The sequence below is a fragment of the Hemitrygon akajei genome, chromosome 14, assembly GCF_048418815.1.
Source record: "Hemitrygon akajei chromosome 14, sHemAka1.3, whole genome shotgun sequence".
NCBI lineage: Eukaryota > Metazoa > Chordata > Chondrichthyes > Myliobatiformes > Dasyatidae > Hemitrygon > Hemitrygon akajei.
The window spans coordinates 64,345,348-64,371,736 of NC_133137.1; the positions used below are offsets into that span (position 1 = coordinate 64,345,348).

Below are 26,389 nucleotides of genomic sequence, written 5' to 3' on the forward strand. Positions count from 1 at the left end.
AAGTTCATAGCTCCTGAGGGCAAATAGCTTCACAAATGGACAAAAATGAAGTTCTCTTTCTTCTTTTGGTCAATAAAGCTACAAATGTCACTTCAGAGTTAACTTTGTGGTGCTAAAGTGAATAAAGTTTTCATCAGCTTATGAATGCCCAATTTATACACAACCTGTATAAACAAGCAAACGTCAGGGAAGTTCGATAGGATAGATTTGCTGAGGACCAGAACCCTGAGATAACCTGAGGCTGATCTGCAGTAAAAGAATATTACTTGATTCACCAGTCGTCACAATGCTGTGGTATTACAGAATTTTTAAGATGATTTAGATCATTCTATAAACACCACCACTGCACAACTAAATAAATACATTTGTAAATACATATTGTAATTTACTCCCAAATACGGTGACATGTTACCCTTTTTTTTTTAATAAATGCCTGAAGTACCTTGCTACATGATTAATTACTGGAGCAAAGTTGGTTGGTCCATACAGCTGCACCGACTTTAGACTCAGATAGTACGCTTCCATAACCCCATCAATTCCTTGGCAATATGGGTTATGAGGGTTTCCGTTCTAGAAAGAAAATTGAGAAAATAAAATAAACCACAGGCTACAAATGACTGATTGGTTACAATTTTGTTCCACATTAGGAAAAATATTTAAAGAAAAAGATTGAAAGGAAACACAGTGATGCTAAGTTATATTAGTGCCATTGTTCCCTCTAATCGATCCGGGTGTACAGCCAAGCGGTAACTGAATTGCTCCCAGGCACACAGCCTTTGTTGCCACACAGCTGGAATTTTCTTTTATATAAAGTTTTATTGAAGTGCCATGCAGTTCATAGGCCCATGTTAAAAAATCCTTCTCAGAGCAATGGTTGGCTCCCGCAGCAGTAAAAAAAAATTAGATGGAACATTGATTAATGCTAAGGTAGAATTCTACCAGATTTCTAAATATTGGCCCACGGACGGTGGTGCATGTGCGCGCGCGTGTTTTTAAGGAGAGAGTCTGGTTTGTTGGAAATCCACCTCAATGTTTAATCATACATACTGGGAGAACAGAGAGGATCTTCTACCTGTACTGTGATATCAATGCAAAATATTTAGGGGAGTCCTGGGGTTAATCTTTGAAATGTCCTCAGAACACTTGCCAGCTGAGGAGTGAAGTGAATCCTTTTGAAAGAGCCGCTGAAGCTCTGCAATGGAGTCTGAAATACTTCTCCCCCACTGAGATTCCTCTTTTGGGTACAATTAGTTTATTCAGCCCACAGTTGATTTTGAAACAAATCTATAACTGTTTTGCCCACAAAAGACAAATAAGAGCAAGCAGAATTTGCATATACTTGCAGGCACCAGCAGAATACCCAAACCACGCAGTAGTCCCATTTATAGTCATTGCAATTCATTGCCTGTCAGCAAACCTTCTCTGTTATACTTGAGTCAAAACAATAGGTCATTCAAAATCTTAATTCAAAGACTCTATTCATTGTAATTTATTTTGTTTTCCTATCTCAAAGTGGCAATGGCATTTAATAGCAGCTGGTACTTGTTTGCATTAAGTCGACTCCTAAGCTAATACATTAAAATTGCTGACTTCAACACTGCAGGAATGAAAATAAAAATGGGAGGACAAATGAGACTGGACATCAGAAAATTACTGAGACAAAGAAGCAAGAGTGCATGGAATGGAGTTCTGAATACTACGATGGGGGCAGTGGTTTATGCAGTGGGATGGAGATGGTGATGGGTGGTGACCATAGGCATTCTCAGGCTGTTGGAACTAGAGCTTGTTTCATGAGATCACTGTCCACCATAATGCTTCCAGAGGTTATGACAGTAGTTTTGTGCAAAAGTGACTCTTCAATTTACTTAACTATGTTAACCTTAAAGATTAACGGATAAAAGCTAAAGTAAAGAAAAACACAAAATGCTGGCAGAACTCAGCAGGCCAGACAGCATCTATGGGAGGAGGTAGTGATGACGTTTCGGGCCGAAATCCTTCATCTGGAGTGAAGTAACATGGGATGGTCAAGGGGGGGATAAAAAATGGGGAGAGGGGTGAAGTAGACAGCTGGGAAGTGATAGGCTGGAGGGAAATGGGCTAGGGGGAAGGTGGAGAATTATGGGAAGTAAAAGAGAAAGAAAGGTAGGGCTGGGGGTAGATTATAGTGAGGGGGGAAAAAAGAGAAAGAAAGAGAACCAGACTAAAATTATAGATAGGGATGGGGTAAGGGGGGGGGACAGGGGTATCAACAGAGGTCTAAAGTAATCTTTGTCTGAAGTACCCACCCTCTAACTGTAGCTATGTTTTAAGTCTAAGCTAATGTTTCAGTGAAGTATGATGGCATAAAAATTATTTGAAACCTCCACAATCATAATTTAACTGTAACTTCTTGCACGTTAATATGAGTACATCTGTTAGATGGTTTGCCATACAACCAGATATAGAAGGAATGATCTTTATTTTTTGGATCTAGTCACGCATTTGGCACAATTTTAATGCATTTCCACCCATAAAACTGGTAATGCAACTGTAATGGTAAATAAGGTTTAACTCCTGCAGAATTCCCTGGCACTGCGGATACGATACGGTCTTTTAAGAGACTCCTGGATAGGTACATGGAGCTTAGAAAAATAGAGGGCTATGGGTAACCCTAGGTAATTTCTAAGGTAAGGACATTTTCGGCACAGCTTTGTGGGCCAAAGGGCCTGTATTGTGCTGTAGGTGTTTTCTATGTCTTCTTTCTATGTTTTTCTTATATTTCCTCAATCCTAAAGAAGACTGTTGAAGACCACTAGCATCCCAGTGGCTCTGACGCCTATCATCATGAAGAGCTTTGAGAGGATGGTCATGACAGGCATTAATTCCAGCCTTCCAGACAACCTCAACCCGTCGCAATTAACCTATCACCAAAACAGGTCTAGAGCAGATGCCATCTCCCACTCACCTCTGCAGTATCTGAAGAATAAAGACACATATGTCAGACTATTGTTTCTTGACTTTCACTCTACCTTCAATAGTACAGTTCCAAACAACTCATCACCTAACTCCAGACCCTGGGAGTCAATAAAGGATCTTCTGCATCTGGATTCTTGACTTCCAACCAAGAGACAGCAGTCAGTAAGGACAGGCAGCAACACTTCTGCCATGGTGCTCCACAGGCTTGCATTCTCAGCCTCTTTTCTACTCCTTGCACACTCATGAACGCATGGCCAGATGCTGCCCTAACTTGTTTACAAGTGGCAATACCATAGTGAGTTGTATAATGAGCTGGAGCACAAAAAGAGTCAAAGACCTCAGTAGCACGGTGTCATGACAATAAAACTCCCCCCAATGTCAGAAGAATGAAAGATTGGGTTATTGATTTCCGTTAGGGGGGAGGAGGGTGGTGCACATGCTCTTGTCTTCATGAACTGCATTGAGGGTGAGAGGGGTGAAAGCGTCCTCGGAGAAAACATCAGCAGTACCCTGTCCTAGTCCAACCAAGTGGATGCCACATCCAAGACAGCTCAGCATTGACTCTACTTCCTCCAGTGGCTATAAGAAGCTTGGCATTTTACCGATGCACCATTCACAGCATCCTACATGGATGCTTAATACAGCTGCTCTGCCCATGACCACAAGAAACTGACGACTGCTGTCGACACAGCTCAGCACATCTCGAAAGCCAGCCTCTCCTCTGTCTATACTTCTCACTGCCTCCGAAAAGCAATAAATGACCGCTTCTGTTTTTGAATCAGACAGCTAGATCAACAGTTGAACTGGACTTTAGTAGGTATTTTACCAGGCAAACATATCTCTGAAGATCCTCAGGACCTCTGAGGGGCTTGTGCCCAAAAGGCAGCCCTGTTTAAAAGCAGAGGTGCCAGACAACGTTGTGAATGAAGACCAACACAAGCACAGCTTTGCTCTCAGAACAATAAAGACAGACAAGCTGGGGAGGGAGGAGGGTGGAGCGAGGGGAGGGGATGTAGTTTAGAGGAAGAAGAGTGGTTTGGAAGATGGAGGGGGGTGGTGGGAGGTGGTTAGAACAGTGAGGACTGAGGAGTGGTTTGAAGAATGGGGTGAGGGATGTAAGGTTTGGAAGCTGGAGGGAGGAGAGCAAGGTGGTTTGAAGAGTGAAGCAAGGAGGAAAGTGTTCTGGTGGATTGAGTAATAGAAAAGGGTGGCGTGGAGGGGTGTTTCAGAGCATGGAGTGATCTAGAGGGTGGAGATAGAGAGGGAGGATGGTTCACAGGATGAAGAAAAGGAGAGGGGTCTTTCAGAGAGTGGATGGAGGCGGTTCAGAGGATGGAGAAAGGAATGGATGGCTTGGAGGGTGCAGGGATGGGGTGGGGTGGTTAATAGGGTAAGAAGAGGGTGTGGGTGTTTCAGACAATTGAGGGACAGAAGGGGTGAGGTGATTCGGAGTGGAGGGATTGGGATGAATGGTTCTGAGAGCAGACAGAGGAGGATAGGTGCTTTGGAGGGCGGAAAGAGGGTGAGGTTTGGTTTAGAGAGTGGAGGAGAGTGATTTAGGGGATTGTACAATCATGATTATTGTATTGTAATCCATGGAAGTTGTATCGTTGGCAGAATTTCAGATGGTGATGAGGGGGTGTACAGAAGTGAGTTAGATCAGCTGGTTAAGTGGTGTCACAGCAACAATCTTGCATCCTGTGTCAAAAAGACCGTGGAATTGATTATGGACCAGGAAGGGGAAGTCGAGGAAACACATACCAGTCATCATCAAGGAATCAGACGTGGAAAGGGGTGAGCAGTTTCAGTTCCTGGGTGTCAACATCTCTGAGGATCTATCCTGGGCCCAATACATTGACACAATTACAAAGAAGGCATGACAAAGGCTATATTTCATTCCTACTTTGAGGAGAATTGGTATGTCACCAAAGGTGCTTGTAAATTTCTACAGATGTACCACGGAGAGCATTCTAACTGGTTCCATCACCATCTGGTATGGAGGGGGTCAATGCACAAGATCGGAAATAGCTCCAGGAAGTTATAAACTCAGCCTAATCCATCATGGGCACTTGCCTCCCCAGCATTCAGGGTACCTTCAAAAGGTGATACCCCAAAAAAGCATCATCAGTCATTAAAGACCCTCATCACCCAGGATATGCACTCTTCTCATCGCTACCATCATGGAAGAGGTGCAGGAGTATGTAGACACACACTCAACATTTCATCTGTCAACAAATTTCTGAATGGACAATGAACCCACAAACACTTCCTCTTTTTGCACTACTTAATTTAGTTCTTTTTATATATACTTTTATTGTTATTACTACATATTGTAATGTACTGGGGTTGCAAAACAACAGATTTCACAACGCATACTGGTGATATTACTGCATACCCAATTCTGATTCTTTAGGTGATTAATGCAACAAACCACTCTGGTTATAACTGATCAATGCATATGGCATCTTCTAAGCACGTTCTGACATTAAATGATGACTGGGCTCCTATACAATGTTCTAATTGACACGCTACAAAGGCAGAGAGGCAAGGGCATGCTTCAGCTACCATTGTTCAGTCCACATGGAAGCAACAGTTGGCTCTTCACTGACAGGGTGGTAGAGTTATGGAATATAGCAAATATCAATTTCAACAGCAACCAGTCTTTGAATCTGAATGTGGATTGTAGATTGAGTTTTAAATGCAGCTCAGAACAATAGTGTTCTTGGAGCTGCAGACTGGGGTCTATTGCAAACCAAGAAAACACCCTATTGACCTGAGATGTCTGCATATACATGAATGCAGCTCACAGAAAATGCTGATTAACATTCATTTTGGGTATCTGGAGTGCTGGCATGAAGACCTAGATGTTTGAAATTATTTGCAATTCTAAGGAAGCATTGTGAATACACTGTAAGAATCGAACTGTTGTGCTGTTATCTTCGACAGTTATGTAAAAATGTCATTTAATATTGGATCAGAGAGCCTTTTCTAAGAGTATCCCCAGTATGATCCCTGCTTGTGTGTTGAATAAAGACTTCTATATCACCAGCTTTAGTGTCTTCTGGTGTCTTCGATCACAGTCACAATAGGTGACATGCCAGCTGGGCATTTCTACAGTCATTACCGCTTCATAAAGTCAATTTCACTACCTTAAAAGCAATTCTCTTCTCATTTCAATGTACATACCCACAGAATCATGGAAACATGAGGCACAGAAAAGAGGCCACTTGGCCCATTACATTGAGCGGCACAGTAGCATATCAGTTAGCATAACACTTTACAGTGCCAGCAACCCGCGTTCAATGTCTGTGAGGAGTTTTTACATTCTCCCCGTGATTTGGAGGATTTTCTTCTGGTGCTCCGGTTTCCTCCCTCATTCCAAAGATGTGTGGTTTAGGGTTTGTAAGTTGTGGGCATGTTACATAGGTGCTGGAAGCATGGCGACACTCGCGGTCTGCGCCCAGCACATCCTCAGACCGTGTCAGTCACTGGCACAAACTACGCATTTCACTCTATGTTTCAATGTGCATGTGACCAATAAAGCTCATCTTCATTTAGTTTTTCTTTTTTTCCCCCTGCCAGCAAAGAACCTTTTTAGTTAAATCCTAGTTCTCATCTTGTGTTAAATGTCTGCTTTTCACAGGCACATCTAGTTACTTTTCAAATGGGGATATCAGCCTCAATCACATTTCCAGTAATGAATCCTCTTTCACCTCTTTGGGCAAATCTAAATTCCTCATCTCACTTAAATCCATGCTCTCCCATAATTGGCAGCTCTGCTAAGATTCTTCCTGCTCACCCCATATGGGCCTCTCTCGATTTATATATATATATATATATACCTCTACTAATTCTTGTCTCAAGTTTCCAAAGCATGCTTTCTACATAAAGCCAGAATCATGACCAAATGGTACACAAAAAGTTAAAACTGAGGACAGCACAAATGTTGGAAAGACTCAATTATGAGCCTCTGGAGATTCATTTTGCATTTTCAGTTTATGTACAATATGCTTCACCACATAGTTTGGGTAGCCTGTGTTGAAAAGAAGACTAACTACCATAAATTCACTGGAGAACTCTTGGATGCTCTTTTGGCCCTCTTTATTATGATGAGGATTCTACTTACCAGGATTTGGTCAACATGTTATGATGGAATTTTTAATATTTTTCCCAATTTCCAAGTTCTGAATATTTTTGCCAATTAATAAGCTTGGTAAGAATATGAAGGTGCCAATGCACCAACCATCCCATCACCCTCTGACCGCTCCAATAAATTCAAGCTATTGAGTTCAATGGGAGAGATCACTAGCAGGGGGTTTATACACTTTGTGTCTGAAAATACATTTTGGTTTAATAAAGCATAAGTTAAAGGTTGATACAATACACCCTCCAGTTTGAGAGGGAGAAGATAAAGTTAGATGTGTCAGTATTACAGACGGAATTACAGAGGCATCAGAGAGGAGCTGGCCAAAGTTGATCGGCAGGGGACGTTGGCAGGGGACATTAGCAGGGATGACGGCAAAACTGCAAAAGATGGAGTTTCCGGGAGAAATTTGGAAGGAGCCGGATAAATACATCCCAAAGATGAAGTATTCAAAAGGGAGAATGAGGTAACCGTGGCTGACAAGATAAGTCAAAGACAGCATAAAAGCAAAAAAGGGGGCATATAGTATTACAAAAAACAATAAGGATTGAGAAACTTTTAAAAACTAACAGAATGCAACTATAAAAGCTAAAGGAGAGAAAAGATGAAATATGGAGGTAAGTTTGCCAATAACATCAGCAAAATTTTTTTGTCAGATATACTACATAAAGAATAAAAGAGAAGTGAGAGTGGATATTGGACTGGTGGAAAACGACGCTGGAGAGGTAGTAATGGGGGGACAAAGCGATGGTGGATGAACTTAATAGGTATTCTGCATCAGCCTTCACTGTGGAAGACACTGGCAGTATGCCAGAAACTCGAGAGTGTAGTTCGAAACTAATGCTGTGCTGCAGAGTTTGGTGTTGGGACCGCCTCTTTTTATATTACATACATTTCAATAACTTGGATGATGGAATTGATGACTTTGTGGCAAGTTTGCGTTGGATGTGAAGATAGGTGGAGGGGCAGGTGGTGTTGAGGAAGCACGAGGACTTGGACAAATTGGGAGAATGAGCAAAGTAATCCAAATGGAATATAGCATAGTCATGCACTTTGGTAGAAGGAATAAAGACATAAACTATTTTCTAAACGGGAAGAAAGTTAAAAAAAAGAGCTGCAAAGGGATTTGGAAGTCCTCATGCAAGATTCTTTAAAAGTTAACTTGCAGTTTGAGTCAGTAGTAAGGAAGGCAAATGGAATGTTGACATTCATTTAGAGAGGACTAGAATATAAGAACAATGATATAATGGTAAGGCTTTATAAGGCATTGATCAGACCTCCATTGGAGTAGTTTTGGGTTACTTATCTATGAAAAGTTTTGTTGCCATTGGAGAGGGTCCAGAGGAGGCTCACAAGAATGATTCCAGCAATGAAAGGGCTAACATATGAGGAGTATTTGATAACTCTGGGTCTGTACTCACTGAAGTTTAGAAGAATGAGAGGCATCTCATTGAATCTATTGAATATGAAAGGTCTGGATAGAGTGGATGTGGGGAGGATGTTTCTGAAAGTTGGTGAATCTAGGACCAGAGGGCACAGCTTCAGAATAGTTCATTTAGAACAGATATGAGGATAATGAATCTGTGGAATTCATTGGCACAGATGACTGTGGAGCTCTGAGTATACTTAAATTAGAGATCGATAAGTTCTTGATTAGTCAGGGCATCAAAGGGTATGGGGAGAGGGTAGGAGAATGGGACAGAGAGGGATAATAAAGCAGCCATGATGAAATGGCAGAGCAGACTCAATGAGCCAAATGGCTTAATTCTACTCTTATGTCTCATGGTCTAAAGACTCTGCCAACATAAATAATGTGATATTTTCCATCAGCTTTTGTTCTGGCCTCCAAGCTAAAAGCAAATCGTTCAAATTGACACCAATCAAACATGCAGTCCGATGGATTATAGTAGCCGGTTTCACATGGGTGATAATGAATCAAATTAATTTTCGATTGTCTGAACAAAACTTTAAGTTCTGCCATGACAAATAATTTCCTCTGCAATAAAAAAGCAGGGTAACTATAGTAAAAACAATTAAATCCTAATATTTTGTTGTAGTACACAACAGATAGTTTTTGTAATGGAAAAAAAAGTATTTGCAACAAGGATCTCACCAAAGCAAATTCATGTGAAATTCTTCCATCTGGAGGCAACTTGGCACCAAATCCCAATGCTGGGAACATCTTGTCACTGTCGTAGTCCTGAATAATTTCTCCTACTGCTTTCAAAGCCATGGCATAAGTATTAAGTTGATAAGGATTCATGTAATGTAGAGAAGTTGGTTGAGCGGGATGGCCTAAAATTAAAACAATTTAAAATGTAACACCATCACATATCAAAATATTAAATAACACCAAAAGTGAAATCCAATTTCAAAGTCTTCAAACTGGAAATGACAGCTGCTGCTGCATTAAAGGAGTGATATGTTGCTCCCTTATGCCAAGTAAGCTGACGTTACATATCGCTACATGGGGCTTTTGCACTTTATAAACCAGCTGTTGTGGTTTTCTCCAATATACAAGTATTAGAAGGCATCTTGCATATTCACAGAGGGTAACTGATGGCTGGGCTCACTCTTGCTGCACTATTCACGTGCTACCCACTGAAAAAGCAAATTGGAAAAAGCTTCAGTGGGTTGTAAACTCAGCCAGCTTCCTCATGGTCATTAGCCTCGCCACCATCGAGGACATCATCAAAAGGTGATGCTGCCTCAAACAGGCAGCATCCATCATTAAGGACCTCCCACCCAGAGAATGCTCTCTACTTATTGTTACCATCAGAGAGGAAGAACAGGAGCCCAACAGCTAAACCATTCAAAATTTTAGGAATACTTTCTTGCTCTCTGCCATTAGATCTCTGAACAGACAATGGAACCATGAACACTACCTCATTATTTTTGCTCTCTTTTTGCATTACCTATATATATGTATTAATTTATTATAATTTATAGCATAGTTTACAGCACTATACTGCTGCTGTAACACAACAAATTTCCTGACATAAGTCAGTGATAATAAAAAAAAAGAGGATTACAGGGTTCAAGTGCTTTTTTTGGGATAGCCATACAGGCTGCGATGGAGGCAGAGAAAATGGAGGGGAGGGGAGTGAGTGAGTGAGTCTGTGTGTATGTATGTGTATGTGTGTCATTGCCCCAGAGATCCCAGAGATGAGATCATTATCATAGCAGCCTCTCTATAAAAGGGCAGAACAGGGAGATCAACACATGGAGTCTGAGAAAATAAAAAGAAGGAATGCCATAAGGATTAAAGGCAAGAAATATTCTAAACTTTCTGCAATAACTAACCCAAAGAAGAATGAATTTGTGAATGTAAATCCCAAAATTTGTTAAACACAAAAGATGAACAGACTTACTTAGTTTTTTATTCATTTATAAAGAATGGAATTTTCATAGCAGGGTCAGAATTTAAACACCTTCAAGAAGGCGATGGTTGAGGTGGCTTCTTAAACCATCACTTCTATGTGGTGAAGAAATTCCCATGGACATTGGGCTGGGAATTGCATCATTTAAACCAGGTGAAGGAATGACAATCTGTATCTGAGGCAGGAAGTTACTTGGAGGAATAACCTGCTGCCCTGTTTCTTGCTGTGGAAGTTCTGGGAGAGCACAATTTTTCACATGCCTCTGGACATAGGCTATGTAGTAGGTCAGATCATGCAGGTGCAAAGGCAAATCTTTAGAAAGGATAGCGGCACATTTGGACTCAGCAGCCTCTCAGGGCCATCTAAAGGTGTTTTCGTCTTTTTTAAACTTATTTTTTATGATCACAAGACAATGCTGGATGCTAAGAACTTTACCCCATCAGTGAGCTGCTGTTTGGCAGAAGAGCTGGAACAGTTAGGCTTGATACAGGCCGTGTTACTGCCTGATACAGAGAGCTATGGGAGTCAGTGTGTGAAAGCAGTGGGAAATCTAACAGCAAGTGACTGTCTGTGAACATAAGACCCTGTTGGACATTTGTAATGTAAAAGATGGCAAGTCTGTTGCCTTTGTTAATTGGGGAGACCGATGGCGGGCAGCTGCATGGCCTTGGTTTTAGCAAGGACTAGGCTTGTAGCCATGGGCTTGCCTGTTGCAGCAGTCCAGGAGGCAATGTAACTTGGCATCTACTCCGGGTTGGGGTCTGGCCCCTCCCACTGGTGCTGCCATCTAGTGTTCTCTCAGTGGAAGACAAGCTGGACGCTTGTGTCTATGTATATGTTCATCTGCATGCAGACTGTTGAGAACTGCTTGTTCTTGCTGGTAACACCCATGCACCATTAATTTACAGCATATTTTTGTGTGTGACGGTTTACTTTCTAGCTTATATGTACTATTTGTGCCTTGTGCTATATATGACTGTCGTTACTGTGTTTTGCACCTTGGCTCCGACGGAGTACTGTTTTGTTTGGCTGTGTTCATGGTTATTTATGTATGGTTGAATGACAACTAAACTTGGAAACAATCAAAGGCTCTTTGTCCATAATCTCCTGCCACTGAGACATTATAGACTGGATCGTGAGTAGCCATAGTATCATGGGTGGCATAGGAAGGGCAATGGGGCAGATCCTGTCAGGGAAGAGAGAATAAGACTGGGACATTAAAGGGAAAAATGATGCCAGCAGGGTGCAAGTATTTTGGGAAGGGAGGTGAGTTGCTGGTCACAGAATTTTATGAGTAGTTGACGAATTCTGGGAGATGATGCAGGAAACGTCAAGGGGAAGGATGGTGGGGGGGGGAGAGTAGTTATTAGATTCTAAGGGGGAGAGAGAATGATGAGTTTTACAATTAGTAAGGATGAAAAGTTAAGAATTTAACTTAGTGAGAGGACTATTCCTTTACCTACAAAACAACTTCCCTATGAACCAGAATTTAAAAATAACACAAGTGAACTGTAACAATTTAATTAGTTTCTATCAATCACCTTTTGACTTTCTGAACACACAAGGGTATTTACTTCAAAAGGAGAGCATTAATTAAGTGTTTTTTTTTACAGCTCTTAATCAATTTGGATCCCCAGCTTTTCAAAATCCACACCATTAGGATCACTTTTAGACAATAATGCAAACAATTTATATATTCCTTTCCATATATGAGTATAATTTTTTTTAATACAGGCACTCAATTTTTCACCGGATAATCCTCCTCTTTATAAGACAGATAGATTGCACACAGATAGACATTTATTGGGACTGGTTGCTGTTAAAATGGATGGAGTAATTAAACCAAGATTTAATCTGCCTCTAATTAGATAAACAAAGTAACATCTGACAAACTAATTGTACTTTTATTTGGAAAAGTCTGTGAACTATTAAATTTGATGGATGTATTTCTGTATTTTCAATTTATTCTTTTATTTAGAGATACAGAGCCAAACAGGATCTTCTGGCTCAGCAAGCCGCACCACCCAACAACCTACCTATCTAATACTAGCCTAATCACAGGACAACTTACAATGAGCAATTAACCTACTAACCAGTACATCTTCGACTGTGGGAGGAAACCAGACGACTCAGAGAAAACCCATGTGGTCATGGGGAGAACTCCCGGAAAAAGTAACTCAAATTTCAAATTTCTTTTAAATTGCTTCATATTGGTATAATTTATATGAATGCCAGGAATTATCTTGGCTAACCATTAACACAAGAGATACTGCAGATGCTAGAAATCTTGAGCAATATACACAAAGCGTTGGGTGAACTCGGTGTGTCAGGCAGTATCTATGGAGGGGAATAAACATTCATCAATTTGGGCTGACCTCCAAGAGGACCATAACCTTGTCGTGGTTTGAAGGCCCGCGTGCCTCAATGATCTGGAGAACTATGTTGGCTGGGGTCAGGGCTTTATGCTTTGGCTCATCACAGGGTTAGTTACCCATGTCAAACAGGTCAAAGGGTGAAGGCCAGACTAAGAGTGGTCTACTGATCCTCTAGGTTTGGGGGTTTAGCTCAGGGCTAACAAAACAACCCTGAGTGGTACAACAAAATTGTTACAGCAACAGCAATGAAGAATCCTTCTACATCTGAGTGGCCAAGGACAGGCAGATGGAGGACATTCATTGCTGCCCTGAACACCAGCAGGCATAATGATCAGTAACTGAGCTTGGGTCCGATCCATTCACCATGACAGGAAAGGAATGGGACAAAAGCCAGAATAATAAAGTGGGGGCAGGGAAGCTAAGGAGTACAAGATGGACGGTGATAGATGAAACCAAGTGAGGGCGAAGATGGGTGGTTGGGATGAAGTAAGAAGTTGGGAGATGATAGGAAGAAGTAAAGACCAGAAGAAGGAAGAATCTAATAGGAGAGGAGAGTGGACTATAACATAAAGGGTAGGAGGGTTACCAGGGGGAGGTGATGAACAGTTACTTAGAAGAGAAGGGGTGAGAGGGTAACCAGATTGGGAAATGGAAAAAGAGGTAGCTGGACTAATGACCAGAAGATAGGGAAATCACTGTTCATGCTGCTGAATTTCTCCCTGCATTTTGCAACTGGTTTTTACCTGGAGTGAAACATGATTTTGGCCACTTCCAGGTCATTTCGCAACATTCAGATAATTCTGCCTAACAGTCTTGAGCCACCCATACATGACTGATGTGACTTAGACACAGAGTGCTGTGAATCTCCAAACATTGCTCCTTTTCAAACACTGCAGGGATAAGCTGCTTCAGCTGTGATCATCACTGGGCCAGTCACATTTCAGTAATGCAATGGCAGATGAGATTACATTTGATGCTCTGCTACTTCAACCCCTGTTCTTGTTCCACAGCTACAACCTCAACCCCAAACCAATATTTCCCAATCCCATGGATTATAAATGAGGATTTTTAATCTAGGCTCACTTTTCCCTTCCCTGACATGAAGCTCAATGCTGCTGTTGTTCCATCACACTGATCCAGTGGCACCTCTAATACCGAAGATACTTCCATCCTCCAAACACATCCTTCTACTTCACAAAAGACCAGATGGTCCTCCATATCAGAGTACATAAGATCGCCTAAAGAAAGAATGGGAACGTTACATTTAATACCATCTGAAATTATGTACCGTGTGGTAGCTGGGAATTCTGCGTGGTCCACAAGCTGAAGATGGAGCAGAGCATAGGAATGTCCACCCACCAAAGTTCTCTGCAAACCTTTCCTATTCTTTTGCAAGTATGCAAGCTGTGTGAAACTGCAACTTTTGTTTTAATCCTTTTTGGATAACATTGTAAGTTTAGGTGCTGTGACAATGAATTTCTTTCATTTTCTTTTCAGTTCCAAAAGAAGCCCAAGGACTTCTGATGGAAGAAACACAACACTGATTTTATTTTTAATCACTCATTCTCTTTACGTCCTTGTACTTTTCAGCAAATGAACATCACTTAAAATTAATATTACAAGTTGCATAGAAGCCTCTAATTGATCTGATTACTTGCTTAATTTGAAATGGATATTATTCCAGTGGTGACAAATTAGCCACTTGGGCTCTCAAAGCTACAATGGATTCTATTCTCTTAAGAAAAAGTTGATAAACACATTTAAACTGCAAGAAATCCAGCTGCTTCAATAATTTACGAATTTCTCTGCAGCTGTCAGTGGGCAATTTGGGCTTCAGATACCACTGGTGAGAGGCTTAGAGTTGCACATTCAGTGGTGTGTGTTATTGTCAGGAACAAAACACATAAAGGCATTTTTAAATGAAGTCTAACGTCATGATTAAATCTTCATACCAATTACATCTACATACGTGTGAACAAAGTATTTTGTGACTAATCAGAAAACATACTTTAATTAGTGAAAGAAAACTAAAAATTGACCTAACAGAAAATGTTAAAAGTGGAAAAAAGTAAGTAAACTAAAATGTATCAGTATGTTTGGGAATGACGAAATTAAAATTGTGCAAGTATCCTGGTATTTTAATGTATTACCGCATTGGACTGTACCCCTTTTCTTTTTCTTCTGGATGAAATAAAACTGTAATTTCATGAGTGCAGTTTTAATCACAAACAGAAAATTATAGCAACCAACATTTCCAAATATGCTCTTGACCTGGTTTAAATTATTTGCAGAAAATTCAGCCTCAGTGATTAGTCTGACACCAAGTTTAATCATGATATATGCAATTTCTCTTGGCGAGGTCTGTGTACTTACTTAACAAATATTTTAAAAGTGTTGCTTTATCTGACAATCATTAAGGACATGGAAGAACAAACGATGATACTTAGCAATAATACTTCAATATTGCAGTAATTTGGTTACCAGTAAGATAAAGATCATGTAGAGAAGCATGGTGGATTATCTTGACAAATGAATACGTCTCAGTCATGTATGACAACTCAACACTAACACATCATGCAATACGATAAGAAAGAGAAATAACTGACTAAATCTCCACGGAGGAAACATTCAGTTATCATTGAACCAAGTGACAGCCAAGAGCAAAGCATTGAACAGCTGAAGGAGATACACTGCAGAATAACATTCCAACACATTGACACAGATTTGAAATAAAGTAGTCAAAGAGCTGTTATGTCTTATTTGATATTGTCTACATTTACAGTTTACACAGGGGAAGCATGAAGAGGAAAACAGAAATGGAAGAGTCGATTAGGAGAGATGCCTTGTTGTATTATAATACCTTGTTAACTGAGATACTATCAGCACTGAACACAGCTGATAGAAACATGATCAAGTCAAGTCAAGTCACTTTTATTGTCATTTTGACCATAACTGCTATGAACAGTACATTGTAAAAATGAGACAATGTTTTTCAGGACCATGGTGTTACATGACACAGGACAAAAACTAGACTGAACTATGTAAAAAACAACAGAGAGGAAAAAAAACCAACTACACTAGACTACAGACTTACCCAGGACTGCATAAACTGCACAAAACAGTACAGGCATTCCAATAAATAATAAACAGGACAATAGGGTAGTAAGGTGTCAGTCCAGGCTCTGGGTATTGAGGAGTCTGATAGCTTGGGGGAAGAAACTGTTACACAGTCTGGTCATGATAGCCCGAATGCTTCGGTGCCTTTTCCCAGACGGCAGGAGGGAGAAGAGTTTGTATGAGGGGTGTGTGGGGTCCTTCATTATGCTGTTTCCTTTGCGGATGCAGCGTGTAGTGTAAATATCCGTGATGGCGGGATGAGAGACCCCGATGACCTTCTCAGCTGACCTCACTATCTGCAGCAGGGTCTTGCGATCCGATATGGTGCAATTTCCGAACCAGGCAGTGATGCAGCTGCTCAGGATACTCTCAATACAACCCCTGTAAAATGTGATGAGGATGGGGGGTGGGAGATGGACTTTCCTCAGCCTTCGCAAAAAGTAGAGATGCTGCTGGGCTTTCTTTGCTATGGAGCTGGTGTTGAGGGACCAGGTGAGATTCTCCGCCAGGAGAACACCAAGAAATTTGGTGCTCTTTACGATCTCTACCGAGGAGCCGTCGATGTTCAGCGGGTAATGCCCTCCTGAAGTCAACAACCATCTCTTTTGTTTTGTTCACATTCAGAGACAGTTTGTTGGCTCTGCACCAGTCCGTTAGCCGCTGCACCTCCTCTCTGTAAGCTGACTTGTCGTTCTTGCTGACGAGACCCACAACAGTCGTGTCATCGGCGAGCTTGATGATGTGGTTCGAGCTGTGTGTTGCAGCACAGTTGTGGGTCAACAGAGTGAACAGCAATGGACTGAGCACACAGCCCTGGGGAGCCCCCATGCTCAGCATGATGCTGTTGGAGATGCTGCTGGAGATGCTGCTCCCGGTCCGGACTGACTGAGATTCAAGAAATCAAAATTTGCTTAGCATCATGGATGAGTTACAGGCAGTCAGACCAATCGAGAGGGGAAGGTTTAACATAATTGAGAATAAGAAGAAACTGAAAAGACTGTTTCTAAATCTACCTTAAGTGCCATTTATATGAGTTATGTGCTTGATCAGATACAAATTGGCCTCATTTCTCATCCTTTATGAATGACAATGTGATTGGGAGGTGGTTTCTGGATTATAACAGAAGGCGTGAGACTCCATGAGTTAACAAATCTAGTGATAAGATAATGGAACTCAAGGGAAGATTGAGATGCCGTTACTTCAGCTATTTCAGAGAAGAAATGGGAGTTATTTTTTAAGATGGAGTTGATAAGTAGATTGGATCAAGATGTCAATGATGTGTAACGTTCCTCTTTCATCTTTATCTCAGAAGGGCAAACTTGGGACCACCCAAGTTTTGATTACTGCCAAATTATGTTAAGAGTACAGTGGAATCTGGTTAATTTGGCCATCGGTTAATTGAGCAGCCACTTATTATGGAAGACTCTTAAGGAACAAAAACTAATTGAGAAAATAGTTGGGGTTCCCTTCATTTATTTGGTACAGCAAGCCACTTAAGTGGAACAGGTGACTATTACCAAAGAGTTTCTAGCTTCTGTTATTAGTGTGCACTTTTGTAATCGTTAGACACTACACCGTGCTTAGAACAAACATTTTAAAAATAGTGTCAGTTTTGTGTGTTTGTGTTTGAAAAGCAGTGATATTTGTCACAGTGAGAGCGAGCCCTGTGGAAAATAGTAAGTAAGCAGTTCAGAATTGTTTGCCCACTGCGGTTTCTAACGTTCAGGCTTGGAATGCCAGAAATGTCCAGGATTGAAAATGACGACATCAACATTGGGACCTTGGTTATTTATGGAAATGTTTTGGATGTAAATGCAGAAGGCTTGATCAGGAACTGCCTGGCCTTCCTCAGTCAGGACAGTGAATACAGGACATTATGTTGCAGTTGTATAAATCTCGGGTGAGGTCACTCTTGAGAACTGTGTACAGTTTTGGTCACTCTGTTATAGGAAAGATGCGGTTAAATTTGGATGAGTGCAGAATAGATACATGAGGATGTTGCCAGGACAAGGCAGACTGATGTACAGGGAGATGTTGACCAGACTAGGTCTTTATTCGTTGGAACGTAGGAAAATGAAGGGAAAACTAATAGAAAAGTTTAAAATTTTGAGAGGCATAGCTATTGTGAATGGTAACAATCTTCTTTCCGAGGTAAAGGAGTCCAAAACTTGAGAGCATGGATTTAAGCTAGAGGGCATTTTTTCTCCCATGTAGAGGATGGTGAGTGTATGTGACAAGCTGCCAAAGGAAGTGGTTGAGACAGGTACAACAGTATCATTTAAGAAGCACATGGAGAGATGGAGCTTTCAAAAATACTGGCCAGGAGTCAAACACAGGATATTGGGACTTACTGAGTGGACACTGTGTTGGTAGAGACTTGTTCGACTAAAGGGTCTGTATCCATGCTGTATTGCCCCATGGTTCTATAATTTCTAGTGCACAGAGTCACCGGCGAGGGACATAAGCTCAGATAATGAAACATGGGAGCAAATGGTGTCATATTCACTGCACTACTTTCAGCTTTAATCCCATCAAAACAGTATCTAAAGGGAGTCATTCTAGCCTAAAACAGCACAAACAGGTTGATGCCAGAGAAAATGATCAGAACCATTGTACAATATCTCCCTTTCTGTTCCCCTTCTCAATCTGAAACTTATTCTGAAAAGAATAGGCAAATCAGAAGTGTAACAGTAGAAGTAATCCACCAAATAATGAGATCAATACAGAATGCCAAGGTTAGGACTATGCAGGCGATGCAAGACAACAGATAACAGAAATCAACACTCATGGTCTTGGATGCTATCAGTGGGGTTAATACCAATACAATATACTCTGACTTTAATTCTGATAACACTATTAATTGAGTTATTTCTGCTATTTACTAAATAAATCCTCCAAACATTATGGAATTAAACATATAAATCAGATGAAAAATAATTAATGTCACTTATTTGATTCTGCTGCTCACCTGACTGAGTGTCACTACAGAAACCAAATGAGGAAGTAGGTTGGATTGCTGGATTCTATAGAAGCAGCTCTCAAGTTGCGAAGGACAGTGCAGAAATAACAAACTGCAACTCAGGAACTTATCAAAGACAAAACTTTTACAGAAGCTTATGACCCAGACCAGTGTGAAAAGATAATCACAAAGACACAAGGTATGGCGAGAATATCTTCTATTTAAAACCAGAAGAGCCAGGCCTCAAAGTGCAGTCAGGTCTTATCCACATTAACAGCAGTGGATAATGAGGAGAAAGAGGATTGGCACCATTGCAGTCGGAAATGCAGTGGGTGAAAGGAGAGAGGCAGTCAAAGGAATGCAGAAGGAAGCTCAGACCACTACTGCAAGTGATGGCAGACATCTGAAATGTCCCAGAAGGCTAGATGACTGATCAGACTGGTGGCATGCATTATCACTTGCTTTTCAGCTTCCAGATGGGGGCTCTAATAAAGGTTTGATCAGGGATCTCCTTGATGTGACTCACCAATGCTCAAGCCACTGAAGTGATGTTTAGCTTACCAGGACACTCATTTATGCGAAATTCACCAGGTGCCGGTGGTGCATCAATTAAGAAAGAGCAGGGGTTATTACAAGGCCAATTCCATCAACATGAAGCTAGTGGGTAAACAATACAGATATTCCTGCAAACATGATACAATTTCCTGGTAGTTGCTAAGATGCTTCCTTCCAGCAGCCGTCAAATTTGATGACTAGCTCACTAAACTCACCCATCTCCTTGCCTGCTGTTATACCACTCTAGATCCTCATGCCCAGCAGATTGTCCTCCCAAACTCCTCATCCCTCTCTCCACCAAAGTAATCCTTTATAGGCTACCATCTACCAGGTGATAATTCTATTTTCACCTGTTAGGAATAGTTCAAGAATCAGCTGTCTTCAAATTGAAAAGTCTCTTTTTTTTTTACAATATTTTTATTCAGAAGAAAAAAAAACAAGATTTTCAGAGTGCAACACATAGATACATCTCAACATAACTTGTGTACATTCATATATTGTGATAAAATTGATCAAAATGTTATAGCATAACACATAAAGGTATACCACTCTGTAATCAAAAATTTAAAGATAGGTCATACATCATAAAATAAATTTTTTAATATAAAAAAAGTCAACCCCCTACCAACTACCAAAGAAAAAAGCTGATGGATGATAATGGATAAATTAGAAAAGAAAACATATTCGCTTAAGAAGAGAAGATAAAAATATACGTAAAAGTCTGTGCACTGTTAAACTTTATAAATTGGAAAGGTAATTTAGGAAAGGTCCCCAGATATCATTAAAAAATTGTTTTGAATTTAAGACTGAGCAGCGGATCTTTTCTAAATTTAAATAAGACATAATATCACGTAGCCATTGAAGATGTGTAGGAGGGGTAGACTCCTTCCATTTAAGCAAGATTGCTCTCCTTGCTAAAAGAGAGTTAAAAACTAAAACCTGTAGGTTAGAAGTATTTAAAGTTATATCTTCATCTGCAATAATACCAAACAAGGCAGTAAGGGGATTTGGGTCAAATTGGACCCTAAAAAGTTGTGAGAAGGTATGGAATACTTCCCGCCAAAACTTTTCAAATTGAAAAGTCTCATTACTGCAAATTGCTGCCATCATGAAAAGTTACCTTTCTTGGTACCAGTCTGCTCATTTAATTTTGTAAAATGTTACTGATAAACATTAACTTCTATTATTCTATGTTACATATGTAAATCATCAGTACTGTCAAAGAATAATTGTTTAATAAGTAATGAACTGATTTAAAAAAATAAGATTTCATTCCACCTACCATTCGATGCTGTAAAATCAATGGCCACTGTGAAATTGATTTGTGTCCTAGAAGACAAAACATCACTTAAAATTATTTGACCAAAATTGCCCAATAAGCTTCTTGCATTATAAATTCCCTTATCCACTTTAATAAAGCAAATTGTGATAGAACAAAATTTATCCCTTGCACTTTTTAAGATATCATCACATTTTAAAAACATGCACACATTATATTGTGGCACTTACACAATAATAAGCAACCTGTTTCATATTATTTCATACAAAAACAGGTAATGAACTTGAATCAAGTCAGTTGGAGTCATCTATTTCACTCGCATTGCTCACAAGTATCCAGAAAACATGATCCCACAATCCTTTTCTTGTGACAAAACTCCTCGTTACTGACTCACTAACACGTCCTTTAATGAGCCATTTGATTCTTTTGCCACTGATTTAAAGTTCAAGGTTCAACATTCAAAGTAAATTCATTATCGAAGTACATTTAATTTTGACAAGTTATGAACAAGCTTGTCCAATCAAGAAGTTCTTCTCAATTAATTGAGACCCAAGAATTGCAAATGACCTCTTTGCTAGCCAGAATCTTGATTATGTGTTGTGTAGCAACATTATAGGAGGCAGTTATCTCAACACTGTGAGAAGTGACACATTCATTATACATCTCACCTAAATATTCCATTCCATCTATTGATCTCTTTTCCTGTCTCAAAATACCTCACCACCTTTAAGAACACCACTGATCAATGTTATCATCTCAATCTTCTCCCTAATTTGAAACTACTAATTTTTTTTTAAAAAAAGAGTAACAATAGGAGAGCTGTAAATAATGGAGAAAGAAAACTCAGAAAAATAAGTGCAGAGAGTTAGGACTTGGGACTGAAAGGCCTCCAAAATCATTTGAAAGTAAAATGTCAGAAGGATTAAGAATGAAACCAAAGACCCACATTATTAAAGCTGTTATCCCCTTCAGTGCTGTTGCTTGACGTGGTAACTATTGATTATTATTTTGCTCTTCATCCAAATTCCCCTGTGAAGTTGAAGATTGTTTTAATGCAGGGGTTCCCTACCACTTTTAGGCCATGGATCAATACCATCAAGGAAGGGGTCCATGGTCCAAATTGGGAACTCCTGTTTTAATGGGAACCTCTTATCATGCTGTAAAGTCAAAATGTTCAGGAGGCTCCTTCCTAATTCTGAGCAAAACACCTGGCTACCACAATTATTAGACAGCAAGTTGGTCCCTCTTTGGCATGTACAGTACCCTTTATGTTCCTACTTCTGATTTTTAAAAAGATACTAAAGGATGAAGAAAAGTGAATGTGTTTGTTGCTCTAGAAAACTGTGCAGCAAAACTATCTCATCCAAATGAACAATTATAGCCTCTGCCTCCTGTGTTGGTCTTTCCTGCTCTCCTTCACAAGGTGATATTTAGCTTCATCAGATTTTATTGAGATATCTGAAAATATTAAAATGAGCATGGTCTAAATTTCATCTTAAGTTGTATATCGGTGAATGGAAATGATTCTTCACCAAGGAACTAGCAAAGACTCAGTGAGCTGATGGCATCTTCTATATTATGGGAAACAGCCTGAGATGCTATCAGGTTGGAGGCTACCCAGCTGGTATATAAGGTGTTGTTCCTCCAACCTGAGGAACAACACCTTTTATACCGGCTGGGTAGCCTCCAACCTGATGGCATGAACATTGACTTCTCTAACTTCCGTTAATACCCCTCCTCCCCTTCTTACCCCATCCCTGATATATTTAGTTTCTTTTTTGTTTTTGTTTCCCCCTTTTTTTTCTTTCTCTCCTTGCCCATCACTCTGCCTGTTCTCCATCTCCCTCTGGTGCTCCCCTCCTCCTTTCTTTCTCCCTAGTCCTCCTGTCCCACTATCCTTTCCCTTCTCCAGCTCTGTATCCCTTTTGCCAATCACCTTTCTGGCTCTCAGCTTCACCCCACCCCCTCCGGTCTTCTGCTATCATTTCGCATTTTCCCCTCCCCCTCCTACTTTCAAATCTCTTACTAGCTTTCCTTTCAGTTAGTCCTGACGAAGGGTCTCAGCCCGAAACGTCGACAGCACTTCTCCCTGTAGATGCTGCCTGGCCTGCTGCGTTCCACCAGCATTTTGTGTGTGTGTTAATCTAAACTATTTTCTTTTAGAATGGCAACACCAACACTTAGCTCGATATTACTTGGGGAAAAATCTTGAATGCTTTTGTAAATAATTGACTTAAAGGCATACTTGAAACATTTTTCATGTATTCTCAGAAAATTAAGCTCAGTACAGAGCACGTGGTCTCCAGTGCATGCTACAGCCATCCTCTGCATCACACTCTGGGAAGCTCACTAACAACACATGGAAAGCTGAAACTTTCAACCCCTGCACCTGAAAGTGGGCCAGAAAATATAAGAAAACTATTGCATGAAACATTGGGGTAAAAATGGCTGAATTTCCCATGGAAGGTAGAAGAAATCCCTAAAATCAACATAGCAAGTCCAATGGATAGTGAAAATGAACAAATCCAGATACATAGAATGTAGAAATCTACAACATATTACAGGCCCTTCGACCCACAATATTGTGCCGACCATGTAACCTACTCCTAGAAGCTGCCTAGAATTTCCCTAGCGCATAGCCCTCTATTTTTCTAAGTCCCATGTACCTATCTAAGAGTCTCTTAAAAGACCCTATTGTGTCCGCCTTTACCACCTTCGCTGGCGGTGCATTCCACACAAATGTACAAAATAATCACCAGCTTGATTCAAACTATGCTCAATTTTTCCTTTCTGGGATTGTTAATAGAAAGCAAGATCACAGGCATTGTATAATAGGCCGTCAGCCCATTTGTAATTTAATCATAGACATTTCAGTTTCTCCATGTTAAACCTTCATGAGAGAATATTGTCTTATACACACCCCAGAAACTTAATATTGTTTGAAAAAGAGTATCTTAATGTCCAAAAACTCATTTGTGCTTTCTGCTATTGCTGCCCCTTATGTGTAGCTACTTCAGTGCTGGTTTCTGGCCAGCTTGTGCTAAAACCATTTGATATTTAAGCATTATGTCTGAGTTCCTTGAAGTTACCTGCAGGGCAAACAGAAAAATGCCACATTACAGAGTCCAAATCCCTTATGTTATTAGTGTTAGCACATGGGTTATAGTAGAAGAACAACAAAACAGCAAAATCAGAGATCGTAATATGTAAATAATATTCTTTTTTCCATAAACATGAATATTTTATGGATAATTTTAATCCCCTGCTTTTCCGAATGAAACCTGTGGGGCAAGTATGCGCTGGTTACACTATCATCACAAAGTTACAACTTACAGCAGTTCAAGCAACATCAATTAGTTTTATAAATTATTAAATGCTTTTATGTTTAGATTCTATAATGACTCTTATGAAGCAATGTCACAGCAAGTTGCAAAATTCCCTTACATATTTTACATTCAAAAGATACACAGTAAGTTGTTTCTGTTTGATATCTTTTTTACAAACGTGTTGTACAATCATCTCTGCTTAAAAAAAGGTTCACTCTTCATATTTTTAATTTATTTATTGAGCTACAGCGGGGAGTAGGCCTTTTCTGGTCTTCGAGCTGCACTGCCCAGCGTTCCCCCTATATAACCGGAGCCTAATTTACAATGAAAAATTAACCTACCAACTGTGAGAGGAAACCAGAGCACCCAGAGGAAACCGACAGGGTCACGGGGAGAATATGGCAGCAGCGGGAATTGAACCCAGAGCGCCTGTACTGTAAAGCATTGAGCAAATCACTACAACATCGTGCTGTATGTTTTTATTTCCAACGAGGAGTTGGGTGTTAAGAGACAGATATAAGCCTGAAAGCTGAGTGGAGAAGACAGTACTGACAAGAACCATTCTGATTTTTTTGATTAAAGTCTTAGCTTTGGATTGCTAGTGCTACAACTGCCCAAAAAGATAAATCACAAGTTCTAGTATTTCTCATTTACATACTTGTCATACTTAATTTCACTCCTTTTACATCACTTTTAACACTGAATTCACTCCAGGTTCCCCCAACCCTACCATTATCAGGGCTTGATAATGTAATGCATTACGTTTTACTTGATACCAGTCTTGAATTATTTTAACCAGCTTTGAAATCCGTTTATTTGATAACCCCACTGTAGATATGGTTAATTTTTCCAGTGCATAGAAGTGGGAAAAGAAGAGTTTTTTTAAATGGAGAAGAGTGATGTCATAGTGTTACAGAATCCGATATCACAATCGATGGTGACTCTCGTAGTTCAGATGATGAACTCTGCAAATTTTTATTAGCTGCAAACATTTCTGAGTGTTTGGTGGCTCAGGTATGACCAAAGTGTAGCTGGTACACTTGCTATCTCCCAGTTTTCAGTCCTGTGCTGTCTGTGTGGAGTATGTACATTCTAACTGTAGGTTTCCTCTTGTTGGATAAGGGTGTAGAATTATTATTTTCCTTGTAGGTCTGTGGGTGAAAATGCCTTGTGAATGAGAGAGGTCAAAGGAGAATGGCCAGACTGGTTAAAGCTGACAGGAAGGTGACAGTAACTCAAAGAACCACGTGTTTCAACAGTTGTGTGCCAAAGAGCATCTCTGAATGTACAACGCGTTGAGCCTCAACGTGGATGGGCTTCAGCAGCAGAAGACCATAAACATACACTCAGTGGGCACTTTAGTAGGTGCAGGAAATACCTAACGAAGTAGCCTCTAAGTGTATGTGTGTAATTGTTCAGTGAATTTTCCAGTAATTATAGTAGAGCTGCTTCTGTATTTTTCTAGAAGCTTCTTAGTTTTCCTGCAGCAGGTGTCCTGCCACTTGAATCTGGCTATTTTATGGGTTATTTGATATCACTGGAATGTTGTCATCTTTTTAGTCAGGGATAAATTTTTGAATAAGACAACTATAACTTCCTTGTTCTCTGTTCTCTTTTGTTCGCTCTTTTATTCTTGTAAACCTTAATAAAACAGCCGTAGGCAACAAGTCTTTTGCCTTATTCTTGAATTCAGAACCTCTGGATCATAAAAACACCCAAATCCAACAGGAACTGGTGTCCCAGTTTCCCAAAAATGAGGCCACTGTATTGCATTGTGCTGCCGCTGTGAAGACAACAAATTTCATGACATACGTTGGTGATATTAAACCTCATTCTGAATGGTAAGGTAATAGACTGCTGAAAATTGCCCTGAAGTACGTGAATGATAGAAGCAGGGAGAGGTAGGGGTGGAAGAAGGTGGCGGAGAATTGGAGGCTAAAGAGGAGTTGTTGGGAATGGAAGGGATGAGTAAAATGGGAATTAGTGTAGGATTATGGGAAATGGGTTCTCGATCATCGGCACTGACTCAGTGGGTCAAATAGCCTGCTTCTGTATTGTTTGACTCTATTGCTCACCCGGTCAGTCATAAAGTTCTTCAATTGAAATAGCACAAAAGCAAACCCTCATCTCCATAAAAAATGTCTGTTGTTTTATCCTCTGTCCAAACTTTAAATCTGCACCCTCTGGCCCTCAAATCCTCTGCTAATGAAACCACTTCCTACAGTCCACCCTTTCCATCAACTTGAAAATCTCCAATTAAATCTTTTCTTAATCTTCTTTGCTCCAAGCAAGTTAATCC

General features: G+C 40.2%; 1 protein-coding gene across 2 annotated transcripts in view; it reads right to left on the bottom strand.

Moving 5' to 3' along the window:
• Positions 1 to 26,389, bottom strand: part of LOC140738644 (copine-8) — a 306,170-nt gene that overhangs the window by 38,192 nt on the left and 241,589 nt on the right. For both annotated transcript variants that reach the window (XM_073066254.1, XM_073066255.1), the window contains 3 exons: positions 20,768 to 20,814; positions 9,213 to 9,394; positions 443 to 570 (listed from right to left, as the gene is read on the bottom strand). In XM_073066254.1, coding sequence (XP_072922355.1) covers positions 443 to 570; positions 9,213 to 9,394; positions 20,768 to 20,814 — 357 coding nt within the window. The remainder of the gene's footprint in view (positions 1 to 442; positions 571 to 9,212; positions 9,395 to 20,767; positions 20,815 to 26,389) is intronic.